Source organism: Dromiciops gliroides, chromosome 1 (assembly GCF_019393635.1).
Source record: "Dromiciops gliroides isolate mDroGli1 chromosome 1, mDroGli1.pri, whole genome shotgun sequence".
NCBI classification, from domain to species: Eukaryota; Metazoa; Chordata; class Mammalia; order Microbiotheria; family Microbiotheriidae; genus Dromiciops; species Dromiciops gliroides.
In genome coordinates, this window is record NC_057861.1 from 575,845,577 (window position 1) to 575,864,402 (window position 18,826).

Here is an 18,826-nt window from a genome sequence, read left to right on the forward strand (position 1 = left end):
GCCGGATTTGAACTGAGGTACTCCTGAATCTAGGGCCGGTGCTTTATCCACTGTGCCACCTAGCTGCCCCCTCAAATGACTTTTACTCTAGAGCAGACTGGTACTAGTCATATAAAGAGCTTTTAAGAGCTACTTAAATCTGAGGCATTACTATAGAAAGTACTTGCTCCTCTAATCAACCCAAAGAAGTGAAGGATTCAAGGTACAAATTGAAGCATATTTTGTGGACGTGGTCATTGGAGGAAATTTTTTTGCTTGACCATATATGTTACAAGGGTTTTCTTTATCCTTTTTTACTGGAGAAGAGGAGAAAAAATTGAAGAGAGAGAGAGAGAGAGAGAGAGAGAGAGAGAGAGAGAGAGAGAGAAATTGTCCACCAAGCTCTGCTTTTCTGGGGCTGCTCCAGGTCAGTTAATCAGTGAGTATTTACTGAGTGCACAAAAGATCCTTTCCTTGGGAGTTTAGGCTGAATGACAATTCAAGTTCCAGACAAGGACTGTTCATTCCCAATATGCACATCATGTACTCTTAGTTTCAGCCATATACATTAAGAATAGTACTGCAGCTAGATGGCACAATGGTTAAAGCACCGGTCCTGAATTCAGGAGTACCTGAGTTCAAATCCAGCCTCAGACACTTGACACTTACTAGCTGTGTGACCCTGGGCAAGTCACTTAACCCCCATTGCCTGCAAAAACAAAAACAAACAACCAAAAAAAAAATAGTACTGCCTTAGAAATAATTCAAATGTCAACATGAGATGGAACAGTTGTGTGCATGTCAAACATACATAACGACCAAGTTGATGGATCCATTGTAGTTCCCTTTCATCTTTAAGCCCAATTTAGAGGAAAAAGATAAAGGCAGGGTACTTCATGATCAATTTGATTAGATGACCCAGAGTTTAGGGATTTCTGCTGTTATGGGGCATTAATGAATGTTCTGATTCACATACCTGCTTTTATTTGGAATTAGGCCTTTTTCCAGTTCATTTCCGATTCTCACTGCCAACCAATTACCCAGCTTGCCATCATACAGTGTATCCACTACTCTGAAAATCTCCCCTCTCGTGAATGCTAAGCTCTGAGGTGATTCTTTCTCACATTCAAAGTGGCTTCTGATGAAAAACGAGTCCCCTCTGCCACAGGCCAGAATGTCCCTATATACTGAAAAAGATAAGCATCCTTTAGATTGGCTGACCATGATAATCCCTCACTGTCCATTTGAAATTATCTTCTTTTGAGAGTTCAGCTAATTACTGCAGAATATGATAAATTCCTTTGCCTTTTCTCCATTACTCTGCCACAAAATTGGGGGACACCTCCTCTTTATGAAAAATGGCAATGATCAATTTACATTGGAGAAATGCTATCCATACTACTCCTGCAGCTAAAAACTGGAGACCCAACCACCCTTTCAGGTATAGCTCCCCAAGACAGCCTCTGTGTTCAGAAATTTTTAAGTCCAGGCAGTTAATGAAATTGTATTACACACAGACACACACACACACACACACACCTGTTTACTCTAGTGCTTCCCCAATTTTTTCCCCTCCAAAGGTACCCCTCCATGACTCATAACATTTTCATGAGCCTACCTCTTACCAGAAGAGAAGAAATTTTCCTTTGTCTTATCTAACAACCAAAACTTTTTACTGTTAAAAAATTCTTTCTGTATTTCTCCCTGACACATTTAGAACCTCAAAAACTATTTACACATGACCAAATCAGTTTTCTCATCATAAAGAAAAAGTTTCTTACCATCTGCTCTGCTCTGAGCTAAGAGAGTCACCATTTCACCTTTGGGAATCTCTAATAGGTAGAGAACTGCATCCTCTCGAACCATGCCTCTGAAATCCTGAGAGTTCACCTAATGAAAAAAGAAATAAGTAGAAATGAGATGATATTTTTGGCCACAAATTATTCCTTGATCCCTTTTAAAAGAAACACAAGGCTCTCAGAGAGGTAGGTCAAGGGTTCTTAACTTTAAATGTCTTAATTGGCAGTCTTGTGAAAGCTCAGAATATACTTGAAGGAAAGGCTAAAGTTCAGCTAGAGATTACTAAAAATAAAAACACAATTTTCCCCCATCTATAGTCTCAGTCCCCTAAAGTGTCCTTTGGACCCCAGGCTAAAGTCTCCATTTCTTTTTCATTATTTTCCTTACCAGTTTTTGGTATATACCACCTTGCCCAAGCCTCTGTATTATGATGCCTGTATCATATCCAGCCTGCATCAATCCCTTATCAATCTGTTCCCTAAATTTCAACTTGACCTGACCCATGGCAATCAATTGATGAGCATTTGTATCTCAGGCACTATGTTAGATACTAGGGAAACAAAGGAAGGCAAAAGTGTCCTTGCTTTTAAAGAGCTCCCAGTCAAATGGCGTAGACAACATACAAAAAAGAGAAATGAGAGAAAATAAACACAGGGAAGGCATTAGCATTAAAGAGAATGGGGAAATCCTTCTTGTACAAGGTGGGAAATCAGGGAAGAAAAGAGGGAGAGAATTCCAGGTAGAGGAACAGAGAAATTGCCTATGTCCCATTCTCACTATGGATTTTGTATTCTATTTGTGCTGTGTTACTCTGTCAAATTCTTTTTAATGTTTTTTTTAAACTATGTACAATTCTACAAAAGCACAGGAAGCTGTGACACAGTGGTTACGGAGCTGGCCTGGAACCCAGGAACACTTGGATTCAAGTTCTATGTCTAACATCCTGATTGTGTGACCCTGGGCAGTCACTCTTTAAGTCTTATAAGCACAAAGATGGCATTGATCTGCATTGATAGAGGAAGTTGCCTTAACTGGGAGTATCTTTATATAAATGAAATCACAGGTCAATCTCTCTCTATAATTCTGTATAGAAGACTACCAAATATATACTTGCGGGGCAGCTTGGAGGCACAGTGGATAAAGCATTGGCCCTGGATTCAGGAGGACCTGAGTTCAAATCCAGCCTCAGACACTTGATAACGTGCTAGCTGTGTGACCCTGGGCAAGTAAATTAACCCTCACTGGCCCACAAATAAATAAATATGAGAAATGTGTGTGTGTGTGTGTGTGTGTGTGTGTGTGTGTGTGTGTGTACACTTGCCATTTTTCTTGGTCTCAACTGAAGATATTGTCTAAGTAAACAATTTCCCAGAAAAAGAAATTCCCTTTATATAGTTGCAACAGCAACTATTCTACAAGCTACAGTATTACAGAGTTGCTTAGAATCACCCAGCTAAAATGTATCGGAGGCAGTATTCAAAGTTAAGTCTTCTTGTCTCCTTCTCTCTCCCTTTCTCTCCACCCCTTCTGCCCCCCACAAAAAGGCCATGCAACCTCTCTTCATGGTAACTCTTGCCTTTAATGAAATTGCATTATGTATAAAACAAATAACTTTTTTAGTATTTAAAAATATTTCCCTTTCACAAATAGTAGTGTAAGAAGTAAAGTTTCCCTAGGTCACTTCTAAGTTGATTACACAAGGCAAAACTTCAGCCTAACCACTGTCCCATTTATCTTTCAACAGTATCAAAGGACTGTAGTCCTAGCACACTTATACCATTTCATCACATTCAGTTTATAAAAGTAAAAAGGTGAATTGTGGAGAAGCACCACAAACTGGAGACAGAAGAGATAAGTGTATAAAAATAATTCACTTCATACTTTCAATATGGGCACTAGTAGAGCAACTCTTACATAAACTAAGAAAAGCAGCTGTAACATTTCTATATGTAAGGTTAGATTGTACAATGCTCTCCAACAAATACCTTCTTTCATTAGCTATTTAGTAGCCAAAGGGGTGTATCCATGTCTGTTCTGTGCCTGAAGAGGATTCTATATCAGCTACAGATTACAATTCATTCATTCAACTTAGTCGTTTCTTCAGCACAAAAGGCAATACCATTCTCCTCTGCTTTGCAGAATTAAGTGCTTTGGGGAGAAAGGTAATTAATACAAAATCTAATTGGGCATAAGGATAAGGACCATCTACTTCCTGATCTCCAGATAGGAACACTTAGTTGGAAAAGTTAGATCCTACAGCTTATCCCACATTGCCTGAATGACAGTAGGAAACAAAACACTTTGTTAGGCATAAATGTTGAATGCTATTACTTTCCACACATTGAAAAAACTGTTCTGTTTTTAGTATCTGACATAAAAAGATCCAAGTACTCCCTAAATGATCTTTTTGTTTGTTACTGGAATTTAGATTTGGGGAACATTTAAAAAAGTGTCTGATGTCTCTGAAATTTCTAAGTCATTGTATCATTTAGGTCTTGTATTATTTCAGACATTCACCCTTCTTGTGTGTACATTTGTTAAAAGAGCTATTCTGAGTTCTGCTTCAACTGTGCCTAAATACCTATACTATTTTGAACAATAATTTTTGGTGCCATGTAGCATCTTTTCAACCTCACTCAGCGACATCTGTAAATTTACCCTTCTGGAATCCCGACTGGTACTAGCAGGGAGTCTACCATTTCAGTGGAAAGCATTAGCAGAGCTCATGATCAAAGTTTGCCTTTCATTTGCTCCAGAAGTGATCTCTTTTTCTCCCACAATGGGGCCAGTAGCCAGAGAGAAAGAAAACTATCTTGTTGTTACATTCTACTATCCTCTTTCTAGAGAGATGATGACTCGATCTGATCTCCCTGTCTAGCCTCCCTCCATCACGTCAAGCTTTCCCTTACTCTGTAGTCATTTTGACTTTAGAGAAAGAAAACTATCTTGTTGTTACATTCTACTATCCTCTTTCTAGAGAGATGATGACTCGATCTGATCTCCCTGTCTAGCCTCCCTCCATCACGTCAAGCTTTCCCTTACTCTGTAGTCATTTTGACTTTAGAGAAAGAAAACTATCTTGTTGTTACATTCTACTATCCTCTTTCTAGAGAGATGATGACTCGATCTGATCTCCCTGTCTAGCCTCCCTCCATCACGTCAAGCTTTCCCTTACTCTGTAGTCATTTTGACTTTAGAGAAAGAAAACTATCTTGTTGTTACATTCTACTATCCTCTTTCTAGAGAGATGATGACTCGATCTAATCTCCCTGTCTAGCCTCCCTCCATCACGTCAAGCTTTCCCTTACTCTGTAGTCATTTTGACTTTTTCCTAATACCTAACCCTTATATTTGTTAGATACAGATCTGAAACTAAGCACATGTCAAAAGTGGAGATTCGCTGGCCTTATGCTAACAGCTTAACATAAGAAATTCAAATGATGAGTCTGGCTTATCCAGTGTTCTAAAAACCAAGGCCCAACTTCCCTGGTGCTTGCAACCTTCTTATCCTGGAATATCCATTTCCCCCATGTCCCCTTTCTCTCATTGGAAACTTCATTTTCAGAAAGGATTCCCCTACCACAAGCAGGTATTCCATCCCTTTTTAGCACTTTTTTTAATATATTGTCTTCCCTCAGGAGAAAGTAAGCTTCTTGAGGGCAGTGAGTGTCTTTTTTTTTGCTTCTATTTGCATCCCTAGTGCGTAACACTAAAACCTTATCGACTGATGGACTAACCAGTACTTCTGAATATCTGCAGTGTGATGGTTACTGATCATCATAATGATGAGACACTGAAAGATCATGAATTATTACCTTCAGAATCAAAGAAAGGAAATTATAGCCAATGGAATGGTCACTTTTTAGTATTTGAATTCTTTGAAAATTGGTCATTACTTCTTACCAGAAGGTGGTGGGTTATAGATAGAAGCCAATTTGTTGATTTATTTTGCTTTACTTTACTTCTTTGATACATGGGAGGAGTTCTATTGGGTGGAGATGGGATCATTGGAAAGTGACAGCAATGTAAAAAAGGGAGGAGGGGCAATGATAAATCTTTTTTGGAGAAAAAAGAAAATTAGTCACCCATACCCAGTATCTGTAACCTTTAGTTAAATGCAAAGCTGATTTTGTCAGAAAACCACTTTCTTGAGTCATTATGCTTATTTAAGCCAGTGATTCTTTTCCTGCAAAGAAACAGGAGCTCAAGTTTGCTTTTTGTTTTTATTTTTGTTTTTTTGGCAGGGCAATGAGGGTTAAGTGACTTTCCCAAGGTGTCACAGCTAGTAAGTGTCAAGTGTCTGAGACTGGATTTGAACTCAGATCCTCCTGAATCCACTGCGCCACCTAGCTGCCCCAAGTTTGCTTTTTAAGGAAAAAATGCTTTTAAATAAGTATTTTAAAGTAAACTGCATCACAGCTGTAGTTCACTCTAAAAGTCAGAGATGGAAAGCTATCTTCCTAAGAGTATTAAAGAAACTCTCAAATAACTATCAATTCTTCTCTCAAAATCTGACCCCAGCTCCACAGTGGCTACAGGTACAACCCAAAGAAGAATAAGTAAACAATATTCAACATCAATGAAAGTTCCTCATCTAGTGTATTGGCATGAATTTGTGCTATTCCATGTCTTCTAACTCAATAGTTTAAAAAAGCCCATTTCTCTCAAATAAGCAATGACCGTGCTTACCTTTAGAATTTGGTCTCCTTCTTGTAGACCTTCTTGTTCTGCCGAAGTGCCTTCTTGAATGCCAGCAACAAATATCCCAACATCATTTCCACCAGCCAATCGGAGGCCTACACTATCTCCTTTCTTGAATTTCACCATTTTGGTGTTTGGGCTAGAAATAGATGCCCCAGTAGTGAAGAAAAAAAGCAAAAAAAAATTGTTTTAAAAAGATCAATAAAAGAGATTTAAATGATATTTCAGAGACCTGTTTCCTCACAGAATGTTAATGGTGCCATAATGCTTTGTAAGTATAGAAACACAGTATAGTCTAGTGGACTTAATCTGCTTCACTGGGTGAAGGGAAATCACTTGACCATGATGAGTTTAATTTTCACATCTATAAAATGTAGATATTGTCACTGTACCTCAGGCTGCAGTAGGGACCATCACAGAGAAATGACTCCTAAAATAGAGTTATACTTCACCCAAAAGCGTCTTAGCTAGTGACCTCAACTATTTGGAACACAGCCAAGAATTGGGCCTTTGAGCAGCTGAAATAGATGTCACAAACTCTATGAGTTCAAAGTTCATGTATATATTTTACTCACAGGAGAGTTCCACAGGCCATCTCTTATAGTGTATTTTTTTCCCCAGCCCAGAGAATATTGCAGCTAGGTGGCACAGTGGATAGAGCAATGGCTCTGGAATCAGTAGTACCTGAGTTCAAATCCGGCCTCAGACACTTAACACTTTACTAGCTGTGTGACCCTGGGCAAGTCACTTAACCCCAATTGCCTCACTAAAAAAAAAAAAATGAAGGAACAGGGGGCAGCTAGATGGTGCAGTGGATAAAGCACCAGCCCTGGATTCAGGAGGACCTGAGTTCAAATCTGGCCTCAGACACTTGACACTTACTGGCTGTGTGACCCTGGGCAAATCACTTAACCCCCACTGCTCCGCCAAAAAAACCCCAAAAAACAAAAAATGAAGGAACAAATTAAGAAGTGGGAGAAGGAAGGATTGCTAGAGTGGGCACTGTCAGAAAAGACAGCCTGACAGTAAAGGAGGCTGAGTGCAACAAATGATTTTTGTAATGAAGTCCCTGAACCATCAATAAAAGTCTCTATGTTTTAGAGAGATGCTCATAAATAATGGTTTAATTTTTTTTTTTTAAATGTTCGGTTATTGTGGAAATCTTTTTACCTTTAACACTTCTTTCCCTAAGCATGCCAAATTAGTGGGGGAAAAACAGATTTAAATAATATTGTTTTGGGTTTTTTCCCCCTTTGGGAACAATTCAATTGTATAGAATAAAAATAACTCAATTATGAAAAATTATAGGAAAGCACCTGGAAAATATAAGATATGGTGAGGACTGAACAGAAAAGTAACAGATGTTAGGACCCTAAATCATCACCATATATTCCTCTGTATAATCATTTCCAGATTTCTCTTGTAATTAGATTCTAGGTTTCTTTCTGGTAGCTCATCTAATTTTAACATATTTTTAACAACTTTGCACAATTATTTTAGCACTTACATCTTAGAATTATAAATCCAAAGAAAGAAGAAACCTCAAAAATCTAGCTCTTTCATTTTATAGATAGATGAGGAAAATGAAACCCCCAAAAGCTAAGTGACTTATCGGAGGTCATACTAGTATAGTATGAGTCAGAGGAAGTATTTGAACCCCAGATCTTTTAACTCCAGAGGCGGTGTTCTTTCCACTGCCCCACTACGGCTACCTATGGTCTCCAACACCCTGTTAGAATGAGATGCCATTTTGTTGGCAGGAGAGGTATTGATTGTGCTGTTCTTGACAGAATTACAAATAAAAGAAATGCATAGTTTTAAATATCAGATCTTTTAGCTGAAATATTGGGGGAGGGAGCACAAAAAAAGCCATAAAAAAATATTTTTGCTGTTATGATAGGCAAATCACTTGACTTTTCTCAGCTGTAAATGGGGAGAATAATGGCACCATCACTCCAGAATAGTTGTGAGGATAAAATGAGACAAATGTTAAAGCAATGCTAGCTAAGATGTATAGTTAGCTAGGTGCTACTCACTAAAGGCCTGGCAACTTTCAGATTTAGAGACATTTGCCAGTCTGTACTGATTTAAAAAAAAAAAGTTTCTACAATCCAATGACAAAACCACAGGTTCAGACAAAAACAAAATGCAAGACTTTGTCTCAAGATGGGTATATGGTAAGAAGTCCTCTGTCTCTGTGTAAATACATTTTTATTGGCTTTGCAAGAAATATAATCAAGTATTAAAGCATTAACCCTCTTATTCACTAAAGGGTGGAAAATGTACCTAAGTCATACCTATTTTGGACCAATGGAGTTTAGCTATTCAAATTCCACCAGATTTTAAGGTGGTCTCACACTATGGATCATTGGATTATGCATGAAGCATAGTGAAAGATCCTTGCATTGGAGCAGCTTGGAGGGGCACTATAATGCAATGGACTAAGTCTATGGATCACAAATAAAAATAAGTCCAATTACATTAGTTATGCCTTTTCTTTCTCTTCCAAATATCTTTGTAGCAACATCCCTGTCCTACCCTGTAGCAAAAAAACAAAAACAAAAGAAGCAGCAACTAATACCAAAGACAATAAAATTTAAAACAAAAAGTTGACCTTGAGCAGTTAGGTGGCCCAGTGGATAAAGCACCAGCCTTGGATTCAGGAGGACCTGAGTTCAAATTCGGCCTCAGACACTTGACACTTACTAGCTGTGAGTTCGTGGGCAAGTCACTTAACCCCCACTGCCCCCCCACCAAAAAAAAGTTGACCTCTCATTTTACTGAGCTAGTAAAAAAGGGAGAGGGGAGTTATGTGAAAAAAATGACTGTCGTATAGGTATATATACAGATAGGTTCTGCCATAGTGTTTTACTAATACAAACAACTGTTTTGTAATGAGATAGATAAATGAATAAATCAGAGGTGTACCCTACCATAGGCTCCAGTATTATGGGGCCATTCCCTCCAAACAAATCTCTTTAAAATTTTACAAAGGGCTTTCCTTAAAGCCACCCCCTTGAGTTTGGTAGGACACATATTAGCATTTTCATTTTACAAGATCAGAAAAGAGAAGTTGACATGCTGAGTGAACTGCTTATGATCACCTAACTAATAAATGCCAAGGTTAGGATACCAATCAGATGGTCAATAACAATCTGAACTAACTGGCCTCTAATATTATCTCACCTAACACTGTATTTTGAAGTAATTAATTCTTGCTTTTCTTCACACATAAAATCATCAACTGTGTGAATGTATACACACACACGCATACATATATTTTCCCCCTTTGCCTTCAGTAAAAAGAATAGAGTTATGAATAGGAAAAAAGGGGAGGAGAAAGAGCCAGAACATACCCATATATTGCTTCATCTTCAGGACTTGGCCGAAGAAAAGTTCTTGGTGCTGCTTTAGGTTGAGAAACTGCATTTTTAAAAAAGTGTCTATTATTAAAAAAATAATTTCAAATTCATCAAAATATTTCTTAAGTACTTAATACATACAAGTAACTGTGTTAGGTAGTGATATAACAATCATTTCTGACCTTAAGAAACTTACAGTTTCAAAAGAGATGGATAAAACATGCACTGAAGTAAGTATAATACAAGTTTGATAGGGACAATGAGCAAGGGAGAAATTCTGTCAAAGTACTCTAGGAAAATCTGAAGAAATTACTTTCATTCAGCTGAATGAAGGAATGCTGGCTTCCTGAAAGACGTGGCAACTAAGTGCCTTGAAGGAAGGAGACTTTAAAGAAATTAAGATTTAAAAACAAACAAACAAACAGAAATGAAGATAAATAAGGAAGTAATGCAATCCAGGTTGCTGTTGAAAATGCCCAGAGGCTAGAAAAAAAAATAAAAGTAGTAACCTGGTCAAACAAAATTGGTGTGAAATAAGAATTGAAATGTAGCTTGGAGTCAAATGTGGAGAGCTTTAAATGCCAGGATAAGGATTCTATGCTTTTTCCTATAGGCAACTGAGAGACAAAGAAGGTTTTTTGATCATGGAAATGTAGTGATCAGACCTTGGCAGCAGTATCCAAAAAAAAAAAAAAAAGAGATTGGAGAAAGGAGAGACTAGAGGCAGGGAGACTTGTTAATTGACTATTTTAACAGTTTAATTGAGGGGCAGCTAGGTGGTGCAGTGGATAGAGCACTGGCCCTGGATGCAGGAGGACCTGAGTTCAGGTCAAACCTCAGACACTTGACAATTACTAGCTGTGTTACCCTGGGCAAGTCACTTAACCCCAATTGCCTCACTCAAAAAAAAAAAAGTTTAATTGAGAACTTGTAAGGACCTGAAATAGGATGGTATTAAGTGGAAGGAAGACTCAATTGTAAGAAATTGTATAGATAGAACCAACAAAACTTAAACAATTAGACATGGAGCACAAGGGAGAGGGAAGGAACCAAAGATGACTTTGGGGTTAGGAAGAAGATTGGCATCATTAAGAAAAATGGGAGAAAGGAAGGGAAAAATTGAAAGAAAACTGTGTTCAGGTAGAAAAGACTTTCTTAACAGGTTTTTTATTTTTAATTTTTTAAAAGTAAATTAAATTCTTACCTGGGAAATCTTCTTGATATTTGGGTTCCTTATTGTTTTCTGGGACAACAGCAGTAACAGTATCACCAATGGATTTAAATGGTGTGGGTGTCGCTCCCATCTTGGAAAGTCTAGTTGATGGTTCTTCTCTTGAACTTTACCAGAAATTATATGGAAGGGAGAGAAACATACCATACAATTTATAAATTATGCATGCTCTTAAAATGAGCAAAATATACCTTAAAGGCAATAAATTTTTAAAAGGCACCATCTTACTTTGTCCTCTCTTTTAGCTTCTCATTTGAGGAATGATAATCAAAATCAGAACCATGGAGCCTTCTCTCATCTGGAGAAAATGATCGATTTGATTCTATTTCTGAAATATCTAGTTTTTGAAGTAAAAAAAATTATTAAAATATTTAATTGAAAGACTAATAGTCTCAAGGCATAAAACATGGAAATGGAAAGGCACAGGGAATGCATAGAATTCTATTATTCCAAAAAAGAAAAAGTAGGCTTTAAAGGAAAACATTAATAAAATTGAAGGAGCAGTTTTAGAATTTCAAGTATCTTCAAAAATCACTACCCAAAACCCCTTTGTGAAATTGCACTCTATTGTTGTCTCAGATGTATGTCTCCTTGCCCTAAATAGTTCTTTGAAAATGGGGTTCAGGTCTCATTCTTGTGTAACCTCCCCTACAACTTCATTATATTGATTACAGCAGAGATTCTTAGCCTATTTTGTGTCAAGGAACCCTTTGACAATCTGATGAAACTTATGGCCTCTTCTCAGTATAATATTCTTAAATACATCAAATATGTAGGATTAACAAAGGAAATTAATTATATTAAAAACGTGTTATCAAAATAGTTTTTAAAATCACAAGTTTGTAAATCAGTAAGACAGTAGGCTAAGAAGACTAGCAGTCTCAAAAGTTACTAAACTCACTCTATATACAATTCCACATTCTAGCATATTTACCATTGAAACCATTGATTTCAAAATCATTAAATTAGTGGATTAGTGGTACTGACTTTTTTCCCCACTTAGGGTGGCCTGAGCATGAAAATAGTTGAAAAGGTTTACAATTTTATGGTAATAGACTGCTGCCTATCATAAAAGGTATTTGAGACACAAAGATGTAACCATTTAAATTTAAGAAATCCAAATTTTCAGTTAGTTTCTGCATGGGAAAGTAAGGAGCTAAACAAGTGGAAAGCACCCACCCTAATATTTAATTCTGTTATAGCCAGATTCAAATCCTGTCTCACATAGAAATTTGACTTTAACAATGCTTTACAACTTTTTAAAAGAGGCTTAGTTGTCTAATGCTCTAGTATGAAATAATTCTAATGGATTATTTCCAAATGATGAACTAGACTACCTACCTATCCCTTAAACTACCCTTTTACAAAGATAAAAAGTGCTGCCCACACAAAAGGTAAGCACCCAGTTTGGATTCTTTTTTTCTACTTTTCTTTTAGCTGTCAAAGCTAAGAAGGATAGAGACTTTGAGTGACATTTTGTGACTCCGAGTCAAGCCATTTGATCTCTCAGCCTCAGTTTCCTCATCTGAAATAACACCTCACTGAGCTTCTATAAGAATCAAAAGAGATTATTACATGTAAAATGCTAGCTATATAAATACTCACTGCTATTTTACACTCTTCTCCATGGGAATGGCCTTTAACCATCATCTCTGTGAAGAAGGATTCCAAATCTCTATTTCTAGCTCCAGCATTTTCCCCCAGTTCTGGACTTAGATTTCTAACTACGTGCCAAACTTTTCCACCTACGTATGGTATTATGCCAACATCTAACTCAATAAGCCCCAAATTAAACTCATTATGGCTGAATAATTTTAAAAACTAGACAGAAATGTCCTCATTCCTATTAGTGAGAAACTGTAACCGGTAAGATACAATGTATTATCTAAGGTCACATAGGTAGCTAGTAACAGATTCAGGACCAGAACCCAAATCTGACAGTTGGTAAAATTCTTCCCACTGTTTCAAAACTATTTTTCACAAAATCTGATCCCCTTCCTTCTCCTCCCTAATTCACAGCTTTATGTTAATGGTATCATCATTCCAATCATTTAGGCTCAAAACCTTGAAGCTGTCATTTGTTCTTAACCTCACTCCTCACACATTACCAAGTTTTATTACCAATTCCACCTCCATATTATCTTTTTCATCTATCACCTTCCTAATTCCACTTAGGTGGCACAGTGGATAGAGCACTGGCCCTGAAGTTGGGAAGACCTTTATTCAAATCTCACCTCAGACACTTACTAACTGGGTGACTCTGGGCAAGTCACTTAAGCCCAATTGCCTTAAAAATCCGGGGCCATCTCAAGTCATCCTGATCTATATCTTTTGCCACTGGATCCAGATGGCCTTGAAGGAGAGAGTGAGGTTGGTGACCTTGCACAGCCCTCCCTCACTTAAATCCAATTCAATCCAAGTCATGACATCCATCACCCCAATTAACGGTCCTCTTCAGGAACAAAGGACAAACATTGTATTACTGTCTACCACTTCAGTGGTTCCTGCTTAGACTAACTTCCTAATTTATCTCCATGTCTTTAGTTTCTCTGGTCCATCCAATTCACTTTTTTTGAAGATTAAAATTTCCTAATTCACCACTTTGAGCATGCTATTCTGTTGCTTAAAGTCTTGAAGGGCTCTCCAGTAGGTACTAAATAAAAATCCAAATTTCTTATTCTTACATCCTCTATGATATCTCACTCCATTCTTCTTTTCCAACCTGATTTCACTTTATTACAATTCATCCACTCTAGGTGCCAGGAAATCTGGACCACTCAACTGTTAAATATTCCCCCTGCATTTTCCAACCAACCTCCCTATTTGTTATCTAAGCCTAGAATAACTTACCCATATATTTCAAGGCCTAGCATGAATGCCCCCTTTGCCAGAAAGCCTTTCCCATTACCAAGGTTCTGCTCCACTACCATCCCCGAACAATGAGGTAGGCATGACCATCTCCTTTATTTGAACTAGAACTTTATTCTTCTCATACTATAAATTAAAAAAATTATAACTATTTATTGGAGCAGTTAAGTGGGACAATAGATAGAGCACCAGCTCTATCCTCCAATCAGGAGGATCTGAATTCAAATCTCACCTCAGACACTTACTAGCTGCATGACCCTGGGTGTCACCTAACCCTGATTGCTTCCGTCCACCTCCCCAAATTTCTTAAAATTAGAATATATTAAGACATGTTTTTAAAAAATTATACCTATTTATGCAAAAGACTTAATTCCCTTAAATTCCAAGGTTGTTGAAAACAAGAACAGAACTTTACTCGAACCTTTCAGCTTGTCCTTACATGCAATATGGTTGCTGAATGACACAAATTGTAACAAGGAAGAACAATTAGAAAATTCTCAATTTTTATTGCATATAATTTAAAAGTGATAATCTTTCATTCAGGAACAAGTTCTGCCTGATTACAGGCCACTAGTCAAAAATAACCCCCCTTGAAATATTACAAAAATACTTAAGTTTCCTGAGAGAGAAAGATCTAGCTCTGTAAACACTTTCATATGAAAACATCTGTGACCAAACAATAAAGGATTAGTTGAACTAATCATTACTAACCCTTTGAGATTAAAGCATAAACATTTAAATAAGACTGAATTTTAAAGTTATTCCTTGAATTTATACAAGTCTATATCCTTCCTTTTTTAGGTGGTTATATGAATGTAAAAACAAAGACAATGAAAATACTATCATTTGTTAAAATAAACACCTTATGTCAGCCAACATGCTATCTTACCTTCTATTTCTGAGTCACTGTCATGTAATGAAGGTATATTGATTAGAGTCTGCTTGCTGTCTCTTAAGACTACTAACTGGAGTTTCCCTCTTGATTTCTCTATCAGTTTTCGAGCATCAGCTAAAGACATATTTTCTGTTACAGTGCCATTGATCTGTGAACAACATCATATGCAGTGTAAATATCATCAGAAAAAAGGTAATTATTTCATCTTTTAAAAAATCCAACAGTTTTGTCAAATATTGAAACAAGTGTAAGATTCAACTAGATAGACAGCTTTAAAACTGTCCTCAAACAGCATTGTAAAAGCATTCATAGTCCATTTAAACTCTATTAAGCTTGTTCATACTCCTAAACTCAAGACAAAAATATGGTTCTTTTCAATCTGTGGAATGACTTAAGTGGTTCAGTTCACAAGCAAAATTGTTTCAATGAACTAACTGCATATTTGAATTTGGTTTCTTAATTTTTCTTTCTTGTCTTGTAGGTTTCACAGGGAAAGGAGAAAGTACTTACCTTGTGGGGGAAAGTGACACAGCTTGCAAAAGTTTTTTAATGAAATCTTTGTAATTACAGGTGTTCCTAATGTCTTTTAAAAAAAATTTTGTTTAAGTTTTTATTTGGGGGGGGGGGCGGGCCGCAAATCAAACATACATTAACCCAATTTAGTTGCAAGTTCCTTAGCTTTTGCCTTTTCCAGCTTAGCAATATGGGCTACTGACTTTGGACCCAGAATGTTGCCACCCCAGTGACGATGGATCTCATCATATCTGTTGTTGTAATTGATTTTGATGGCTTCTACCAGCTTAGCCAGGGCTCCCTTATCTTCAGGGTTAACCTGTGTGAAGGCAATGCTTGTGCAAGTCTTTCTGTGAACTAAACAACCCAGCCAGGCTTTACTTTCAATAATACTGTAAGGAACTCCCATTTTTCGGCACAAGGCAGGAAGGAAGACCACTAGCTCAATGGGGTCCACATCATGTGCAATCACTACCAACTGTGCCTTCTTGTTCTCCACCAGTAACACCAGTAACAGTGTTAACACCCACCCTGAGGACAGGTGGTCTCTTAGTAGGGGACATCTCCTTTGCCTGCAGGGTTTTTTTTGTTCAGCTCAAGCCAGCAACCTTTGCTTCTTCTCTTGCTTTGTCTCAGGTCTGTACTTGTGAACCAATTTAAGCAGTTGAGTAGCTGTCTGAGATCCAAAGCCTGGGTAAACTGGTTAATTGCTGGTGGTACTTTCAAACGCTTATAAAGGATAGATCTTTGACACTGCAGTCTGATGTATCGAGGCCATTTGACAAATCGATAAGGTCCCTTTTGGGCTGGATGTCCTGATCAATGCCAAAGTTCTTGGGCCATTTCTCAAACAGAGGATTAAACACTTTCTTGGCCTCTTGCTTCTGTACAGCAGCAGGGGCTGGAACCACCTTCTTCCCTTTTGGCATCTTGGCCAGCAAAACTAGAAAGGAAAGCCCTAATGTATTTTTGTTTTTTGGCAGAGCAATGAAGGTTAAGTGACTTCCCCAAGGTCACACAGCTAGTAAGTGTCAAGTGTCTGAGGCTAGATTTGAACACAGGTCCTCTATCCACTGTGCCACCTAGCTGCTCTGCCCACCCCCCACACCAAATGTCTTTTTCAGAGAAAACTATAACATTCTCTCTTCTACTTCTGCTTACCGCAAAATTTTACCAATTTTTAAAAAAGGGTTTATCAATATGTTGTATTTTCATTATAACATTTATAGATTATTCCCATTTTATGAAAGGTCTCTTGTAATAAAAGTAAAAACAATTATGTACCAGTGGACGTGCATACATCTGAAAGCACACGGAGCACTTTACATCTATAACTCCCCACACTTCTCTATTTCCAAAAAGTAAACAGAAATACATGTTCTCTTTCTCCCACTCCCCAAGCCAAAGAAGAAAAGAAAAATTTCTTGAAACAAATATCCATAGTCAGACGATAAAGTAAACTAGAGGAATGACTGTCTTCTAACAGAGTAAAGAAATGTAAACAAAAAATATAGGGGTCCTGTCAGCATAGGGTTGTTTCAGAGTCTTCTACCCATACCCACCTTAAGAATTATGTCCCCTTCATGAAGATTGCCATCTTTAGTTGCCAGACCAGTTCTAGTCATTTCTTTTATGAAAATCTGACTCCCAAGTCGAAGACCATATTCTAGAAAGCAAAAACATATATATATATATATGCACACATACATACACCATTATGTTTTATGGAAAGTCTGAATTAGTTCAGATAATAGGGTAAAAATACATTTTTGTTTGTTTTTTGAGTTTTTTTGCAGGCAATGGGGGTTAAGTGACTTGCCCAGGGTCACACAGCTAGTAAGTGTCAAGTGTCTGAGGTCAGATTTGAACTCAGGTACTCCTGAATCCAGGGCCGGTGCTTTAACCACTGTGCCATCTAGCTGCCCCAAAAATGCATTTTTAAAGGCATTGCTCACCCTTCCAGAACACCTGGCATATAAACCATTTTCTTAAAAATAAAGGTATGGGGCAGCTAGGTGTCACAGTGGATAGAGCACTGGCTCCGGAGTCAGGAGGACCTGAGTTCAAATCCAGTCTCAGACACTTAACACTTACTAGCTGTGTGACCCTGGGCAAGTCACTTAACCCCGATTGCTTCACTAAACAAACAAACAAACAAAAAAAGTAAAGGTCAGGGGCAGCTAGGTGGCACAGTGGATAAAGCACCAGCCCTGGATTCAGGAGGACCTGAGTTCAGGTCAAGCCTCAGACACTTGACAATTACTAGCTGTGTGACCCTGGGCAAGTCATTTAACCCTCATTGCTGCCCTCTCCCCTGCCCCCCAAAAAAGTAAAGGTCAAAGTGATTCTTAGAGGCACAGTAATATGTCATACACTGCTTTTAGGCACTCAATTCACATGCCATACAATTTAATTTTTCTATTTGAAATTTGTTAGGTTTATCATGGTGCCATTTGAAAAGCCAAATTGTAAAGCTGAATTTCAGTAAAAGCAAAGAAAAGTTCAGCTGTATTATAATAGTTTAACTTTTTGTGCCTTAAATTAATTCTTTGGAATCCCTGATTTTCTTTAAGATTCTGATAAAGCATCACTTCTGTCTGAGTCCTTTTCCTGATCTCTCCAGAGACATTGTACCCTCCCCTCTTCCCATCCCCTAAGGTTATCTTTTTTTTTTTTTTTGGTGAAGCAATTGGGGTTAAGTGACTTGTCCAGGGTCACACAGCTAGTAAGTGTCAAGTGTCTGAGGCCAGATTTGAACTCAGGTCCTCCTGACTCCAGAGCTGGTGCTCTATCCACTGCGCCACCTAGCTGCCCCCCTACGGTTATCTTAAATTGGGATGGGAAGAGAAGTTCCCCTATAAAGCTATAATGCATATAATTATTTGGAGAAAATAAAAATAGGGAATTTTGGTTCTTTAATTTTTTTTTAGTGGGTTTGAAATGACACTGGAAGAATTGCTGAATTATTACTGAAACATCATTTATACAATTAAGTGATGCTAAGAGTATTTCTTAAATGTTAAAAGTCCTCCACTTTGCATTTAGAGCTCTACACAGCCATCTTTCAAAATGTTATTTTTTTAATTAATTTATTTTTTTTGGTGAGGCAGTTGGGGTTAAGTGTCTTGCTCAGTCACACAGCTAGTAAATGTTAAGTGTCTGAGGGCAGATTTGAACTCAGGTCCTCCTGAATTCAGGGCCGGTGCTCTATCCACTGCACCACCTAGCTGCCCCTCAAAATGTTATTTTAATGTTTAAAAAATAATATTACCTCAAATTTGCACTCTTGTATTCAAAGAATAAGACATTCTGGATAAATGTTTACAACATCTAATTTTTGTTCTACTACAACTGAAAACTTTGCAGTTACTGAAAAATATAAGTTTTCTGAGCTTTAAAGTTAAAAAACTAGGGAAGGATCAGAAGAAAAGTTTGTCATAGTTTGTATATCTTACTGTGCCATAGGTTTTAAATTCC

At 37.6% G+C, this 18,826-nt stretch overlaps 1 protein-coding gene and 1 pseudogene across 10 annotated transcripts in view; both read right to left on the reverse strand.

Moving 5' to 3' along the window:
- Positions 1 to 18,826, reverse strand: part of TJP2 (tight junction protein 2) — a 164,434-nt gene that overhangs the window by 25,227 nt on the left and 120,381 nt on the right. For all 10 annotated transcript variants that reach the window (XR_006353541.1, XR_006353534.1, XR_006353537.1 and 7 more), the window contains 8 exons: positions 16,912 to 17,015; positions 14,831 to 14,984; positions 11,302 to 11,410; positions 11,047 to 11,180; positions 9,837 to 9,903; positions 6,469 to 6,619; positions 1,761 to 1,869; positions 956 to 1,166 (listed from right to left, as the gene is read on the reverse strand). Coding sequence is in view for 3 of the 10 variants with exons in the window: in XM_043970061.1 (XP_043825996.1) it covers positions 956 to 1,166; positions 1,761 to 1,869; positions 6,469 to 6,619; positions 9,837 to 9,903; positions 11,047 to 11,180; positions 11,302 to 11,410; positions 14,831 to 14,984; positions 16,912 to 17,015 (1,039 nt within the window). In the remaining 7 variants the exon portion in view is untranslated. The remainder of the gene's footprint in view (positions 1 to 955; positions 1,167 to 1,760; positions 1,870 to 6,468; positions 6,620 to 9,836; positions 9,904 to 11,046; positions 11,181 to 11,301; positions 11,411 to 14,830; positions 14,985 to 16,911; positions 17,016 to 18,826) is intronic.
- Positions 15,486 to 16,278, reverse strand: LOC122737372 (annotated as a pseudogene).